Raw genomic sequence first — 6,485 nt, 5'->3', positions numbered from 1 at the left:
GTAGCATTCTCTCTCCCAGGTTAAACGGTAGGGAATATCCGTTGTATAGCGGCGGCGGCGGAGGGGGGGGGGGGGGGGGGGGGGCATAGTGTGAATGTGAGACGGGGTAGACAGAGGAAGCCGTTGTGCATCTCACGTGGCCGATGCGAGTGTGGCCACGGCAGCGGCAGCTCGGATAGCAATCTCGGCCACGGCAGCGGCATCTCACTAGCTCGGCCGCGCGAGCAAGAAAACCCCGCCCGTTCGTGGCCGCTCTGGTCTCGTCGCCGTGCCCACGGCCACGGGAAGAAAAAAAAAACAAGCCGTTAACCTTTCTCAGAGACAACGCGGGCTTGTTATTTACGGCCCGCGGGGCGGTGCTCTGCACGCCTCGTGCTCTGCTGTGTCTGTGTTCTGTTCGCTTCTGCTCCACCGCGTGCATGCGTGGCGCTGCCCCAGCCTGCTAGCTAGCCTGCAACGGAAGGGGCCGGATAAGATGGCAGATGGTGGGGCGGCGTCGCGCGGCCCTCCCGACGGCTCGCCGCCGGCCGCGCTGCTGCTGCTGCAGCAGCCCCTCCTCCACGCCTACGAGGCCCGCAAGGACCCGGCGGCGTGCGGCCGGGAGGCGCACGGGCACGGCTTCGGCCCGGACCCCGACGGCGCCGGCGCCGGCGGAGGCGCGAGCTTCGTGCGGACCTGCTTCAATGGCCTCAACGGCCTCTCCGGTGAGTGCGGACACGTTTCGTTTGGGAGTTACGGTACAAGCCGGGTGTTGGCATGCCAACGCTGTTTGTTTGGTGTTTTTTTTTTCTCTCGGTCTCTCACTTTCTCTCTCTCTCTCAGGCGTCGGGCTGCTGTCCATCCCGTACGCGCTGTCGGAGGGCGGGTGGCTGAGCCTGGCGCTGCTGCTCCTCGTCGCGGCCGTCTGCTGCTACACGGGCCTGCTCCTGCAGCGGTGCATGGACGCGTCCCCAGCCGTGCGCGGGTACCCGGACATCGGCGCCCTGGCGTTCGGGCGCGGCGGCCGCCTCGCCGCGTCCGCGTTCCTCTACGCCGAGCTCTACCTCGTCGCCATCGGCTTCCTCATCCTGGAGGGGGACAACCTGGACAAGCTGTTCCCGGGCACCAGCCTCAGCCTCGGCCTCCGCGGCGCCGCCCTCGTGGTCTCCGGGAAGCAGCTCTTCGTCGTCCTCGTCGCCCTCGTCATCCTGCCCACCACGTGGCTCCGGAGCCTCGGCGTGCTCGCCTACGTGTCCGCCAGCGGCGTGCTCGCGTCGGCCGTCGTCGTCGTCTGCGTGCTGTGGACCGCGCTGGCCGACGGCGTCGGCTTCCGGGCCAGGGGGAGGATGCTCAACGTCAGCGGCCTCCCCACTGCTCTCGGCCTCTACACCTTCTGCTACTGCGGCCATGCCATCTTCCCAACGCTCTGCATCTCCATGAAAGAAAAGAAAAGGTTCTCCAGGGTGAGTCGCTGTGCATTATTCATCGAAGAGTAAGACAAAACCAACGATTCCTTCTTTTTTTAAGTTCATTCTACCACTTCATTTTTTGTGTTGTTAAAAGTGAAAAAATAAGAGGTAGACAGCATGCGAGTTCAGCTGACAAAAGTTCTATACATACCAAAAGAGGGAACTGAAAATATCTACGGCGTATTTGTGTCAAGTACTTATGCTCGGTCCTTGATTAGACCCTATGTCAAGAGACCCTACTTAACAAAGGTCAGCTCCACTGTTAAAGCCCACGCGAACAGTTTTTTTAAGCTAAGCTGTTTTAAAAAAATATTATTTGATGAAACAGTTTTACTAACAGCTTCATGCATATGGTTATGAGAGAAAACTAAGCGAAAGATATGTGAAAAGCTATTTTTCAGCTTCATCTCCCTTTGTTTATTTGTGAGAGCATGAAAAAGAAACTTCATCTGTAAAGCTATTCTAGAAAAAAGATGTTTGACAAAAGAAAACAGTACACAGTAGTTTACTAAGATACTAGTTACAGTACTTTACTAAGATACTAGTTACGTAGATTTTGCTTAAATAAAATATTTATTAAAACACGATTATATATTTTTTACAATATCTCTCCTTTATATAACACAAACAAACATGAGTTGCTGTGATGGAAACCAAACACTTTATTATACTAAACGAGTAGAATTCGAATCCTCCACAACCTATTTTGTAGAGATTTATTTAAACACGATTATATTTTTAATTTCAAATTCTCAGTATATTTATATATTTACAATACCTCTCCTTTGTATAACATAAACATAACATAAACATACATGAGTTGGAGTGGTAAAAGTCAAGTGCTTAATACAACGAAACAAGGTTCAAATCCTTCACACACCATTTGTTCAAATTATTAGTCTCAAACTACACCCTGACTGACTGGCTCTGAACCAACGATCAGTTGGTTTCATTCGAAAAACAAATAGCCTTCAGTCAGTAGCAGCTGTCCTGGCCGAGTATGATACTGCAACTGGTACCTCGGAGTCAGCTGCGCCGTCACCTCTCCATTCCTCCAATGTGTGGTTCCAAACTGATGCGTCAAATGTTTTGCTGTCTTCTATTACTGCAATGGTTCGCAATTAAACAATAATATAGGAGTGTGAAAGATCTGATTATGACATGACAGTATGCTTATCCTATAGAGTCTGCGACACATTACAGTATTCATTCGAGGCTTAAATCCTTTTAGTGCCGCTGACTAAACTGAAACAAGTACGTGTTCGTCTGCTGCATGCTTGAAATAGGTGCTTGTGATATGCTTCGCCGCATGCACTCTCAACTACGCATCCATGGCGATCCTCGGCTACCTCATGTACGGCGACGACGTCAAGTCCCAGGTGACGCTGAACCTGCCCGAGGGCAAGGTCGTCTCGAAGCTAGCGATCTACACCACGCTGATCAACCCCTTCTCCAAGTACGCCCTGATGGTGACGCCGCTCTCAACGGCAGTGGAGGAGAAGCTGCTCGCCGCCGGCCGCGGCGGCAAGAGTAGTAGGTCCGTCAGCGTGCTGGTCAGGACTCTGCTGGTCGTCACCACGGTCGTCGTCGCGCTCGCGGTGCCCTTCTTCGGCCACCTGATGGCGCTCGTCGGCTCGCTGCTCAGCGTCATGGCCTCGATGCTGCTCCCCTGCATCTTCTACCTCAAGATCTTTGGCGCGGCGCGCTGCGGCAGGGCGGAAGTCGCGCTTGTCGCCACCATTATTGTTCTGGGTTCCGTGGTTCTTGCGACTGGGACGTACGCCTCTGTGAAGAAGATTGTTCAGGATTACTGAAGACGAGATGTCTGGAAATGTCGGTGGCAGTGTCACAGTCATTGTTGGCGTTCTTTTGCCGCGATCGACAGTCCCATATCTCAACATCAGCAGATTAGGTGAACCAATTAGAAGGTGTTCTTTAAAAAATCAGTTAGAAGATGTTTGTAGACAAAGTAAGGAGAGACGGAAGGAACAGTGATGTACTGAAAACATAATAGGGTGATACGCTTCTATATTGGCGTGAGCTACTATTTTATCTTTTATCTTGAGGCATGTGGCTGAGCCAGCTCGAACCTCGCAAGTAGGCTCGAGCTTAGTTCAACTTGAGCCTCGAGCGAGCCGAGCTAAGTCAGGTTTTTGAGTTCGTTGGGGGCAACAAGCCAAGCCGCTCTGGGCTGCACAAAAATAATTAACCTATCTAATAATAATATATATTGAATAATTTTATAGATATTCGACTTGTTTCTTAGTCTTTAATATTTGATATATAACAATTATAATTTAGATTATCTGTAATGTCGTATTATAATTATTTATTTCATATTTATAGGCTATAATTCACTCTATAATGCTGAAAGTGCATTCATCCCTTTTGTGAGTTTTGGTGATTTGGATAACAACACATTTAAAGGTCTAACAAGTTTGCTAAGTGTTGAACAGGGAATTCAGTATGATGAACATACTTGAATAGTGTATAATGATCAGTGAACAAAGTTCAACACAAGGTCAAATAACCAGTGAGACAATGCAAATGGATATAATATGGTCTCTATATTGGTTTGAATATATGGACAAGTCCTGAGAAATCACTATGCATAAATACGAGCATAATAGAGGTTGAAGTGATTAAGAGGATTGGTCAAGCCAAAGTGAACAAGATATGAGGAATCGTGAATTGGCTTGACCATATTACTATTAGTCCATATATGAATATATGAGAATCAAACTAGAGCTTGATTGATCTTAGCAGTTATATCTAGATGACATTCAAGCAAGGTTCACAATATTGAAGAAATGATTCTCTCAATGGTTGCTCAATAGGATGTGACTCAAGAATGGCTTGATAGGGTGAAGATAGCAAGGAAAGGGCTTCGAGGAACTAAGCGAAGGTGAAGGCCAAGCGACGGCTTGTAGACCGAGGTACCATGGCTAAGGTGAAGAAGAGAGTACTTGCACTAAGTCGATGAACTAATCAGCTATGAAGAGTTACAACATGTTGATGCATCAGTAAGGTGACTTGAAGCCATGATTTGAACTCATATATGGTGAAATGGCACAAGTCATAGGCTCGATTTGTGTTTGCTTCAAAAGGTGAGACAAAGATGTTTGTGATCCTTATGAAGCAACACCATGGAGAAATCACACTTGAGACACCAATGACTCAAGGAGTTTACTTAATTATATTTTATTTAACTTGAGTATAGGAATCGTCGTACTATCAAGGGGATCCAAAAAGAAGGTTGGTGTTGGTACAAAAGCTCAAAAATCCTTGATCCAAAACTTCCATTTTACCCTTGTTAATCCTTAGTGAAAGTATGTAGTACAACCTTTTAAAGTCTATCTTGGTCAAAATTGATTTTTGGAAAAACAGGTTCAACCGGTTTTAAAACAGGTTCAACCGGTTTTTGCACTGTTCACCTTTTTTCAAAATACTGGTTCAGCCGGACACTCAACCGGACACTCAACCGGTTTTTGTCTGGTGGAAACAGGTTCAACCGTTTTTAAAACAGGTTCAACCGGTTTTTGCACTGTTCACTTTTTTCTGCCAGTCTGCTGTGTCAGCCAAAAAGCTGTGCGCAGCTTTTTGAAAAACCGGTTCAACCGGTTTTGGGACCGGTTCAACCGGTTTTTGGGCAGAAAAGTCAAAAACGGCTAGTTTTGGAGCCCCACCTATATATACTCACTCCTACCTCTCTCCCCATAGGAGAGCACGCACAAAACTTCATTCCCAACCTGAGAAACACCTCCCACTCTCTCTCACACACCTCTTGCCTCTCCCATTTCAAATCTTTGGAGAGAAATCTTTGAGTGAGTTTGAGAGCTGCGGTTTTTGTGCTTCATCTCCAAATCTCTCTTACTCTTCTTCATTCGAGCTTTGGTACTACATCGAGTTCTTTGTGGATTCATTACTCTTGGAGCTTCTAGCTCCTAGACGACTAGGTGTCTCTTGTGAGTCTCCAAATCTTGTGGAAGACCACAAGAAAGTTTGTATTACCCGCTCGTTTGAGCAAAGATTAGTGTGTGGGCTTGACCTTTGTGGTCGGCAAAGGGAGGATTAGGGTTGAAAGAGACCCGGCTCTTTGTGGGCGCCTCAACGAGGAAGTAGGGCACCTTGGTGGTGTGACCGAACCTCGGGATAAATCTTGTGTCTCTTGTGTTCTTGTTCATTGTGCTTATTCGTGTTCTTCGTTCTCTCACCATTCCGTGAAAAATTGTTTATATCTTTCTGGTGTGTGGATTTTGAGAAGTGCCCTTCTCAGATCTACTACTTTGAACCCTGTGGATCATTTAGAACATCTCATTTCCAAGGTTAACTGGGTGAATTTCAAGATCAATTCAGTTTTACCCAGTTTGCTTCTAGTTTTTGTTGAAAAAGTTTTAACTTGCCTATTCACCCCCCCTCTAGGCAACTTTCAATTGGTATCGGAGCCTAATCCTCGTTCTAACGCTTAACCGCGTGAGGAAAAGATCATGTCGGGGGGACTAAGAAACGAAAGTGCTTCTAAGCTTAAAAAAGTTGAGGTTGCCTCGACTTTATCTTTTGGTGCAGATGTTGATCCTAGGGCAATAGATCTTGCCATGAGAATCGCCGAAAGGATGTTCCTCAAAATGAAGGAAGATGAGGCGAAGAACAAAATTGAAGAAGAAAACAATCGATGGAGACCAAACGACGAATCCACCTCTTCACAAGGTTCGTCTTTCAAATCCACTTCTCATATGTGCTTTATTGCTAATGGGAGTGATAGTGAAAGCGAAAGTGAGGATGAGGAGGAGCAAGAAAGTGATAGTGAAGATGAGGAAGATCTTCAAAAATTCTTCGCTCAACTAAGCAAGAAGAACCGGATGAGCTTGCTCAAACTCATGAAAAGAGCGGAAGAACAAAAGGAAATGCTTCATAAGCAAGAAGATATCCTCATCGAAAAAATCAAAGACTTGGAGAAGTTGACCAAAGAGAATGAGAAGCTAAAGTGCTCTCATGATGATTTGGTCCAAAGGTATGAAGACATTTCAATTGAGCAAA

General features: G+C 46.8%; 1 protein-coding gene across 1 annotated transcript; it reads left to right on the top strand.

Annotated features, from left to right (window-relative positions):
- Positions 1-383: 383 nt before the first annotated feature.
- On the top strand, positions 384-3,503 carry LOC100285277 (amino acid/polyamine transporter II). The gene is made up of 3 exons (NM_001370709.1): positions 384-704; positions 823-1,442; positions 2,735-3,503. Exons 1-3 carry the CDS (start codon positions 476-478, stop codon positions 3,260-3,262), a joined length of 1,377 nt encoding a protein of 458 aa, NP_001357638.1. The 5' UTR covers positions 384-475; the 3' UTR covers positions 3,263-3,503.
- Positions 3,504-6,485: the final 2,982 nt, after the last annotated feature.

The sequence above is a fragment of the Zea mays genome, chromosome 2, assembly GCF_902167145.1.
Source record: "Zea mays cultivar B73 chromosome 2, Zm-B73-REFERENCE-NAM-5.0, whole genome shotgun sequence".
Taxonomy (NCBI): Eukaryota; Viridiplantae; Streptophyta; class Magnoliopsida; order Poales; family Poaceae; genus Zea; species Zea mays.
This window is presented reverse-complemented; position numbering and strand designations above follow the sequence as displayed.

Excerpts from the sequence above, each read along its gene's own strand:
- LOC100285277 (NM_001370709.1), top strand. The coding sequence starts at position 476 with ATGGCAGATGGTGGGGCGGCGTCGCGCGGCCCTCCCGACGGCTCGCCG. Across the intron at positions 705-822 it reads TGGCCTCAACGGCCTCTCCG|GCGTCGGGCTGCTGTCCATC; the intron begins GTGAGTGCGGAC and ends TCTCTCTCTCAG. Across the intron at positions 1,443-2,734 it reads AAAAGAAAAGGTTCTCCAGG|GTGCTTGTGATATGCTTCGC; the intron begins GTGAGTCGCTGT and ends TGCTTGAAATAG.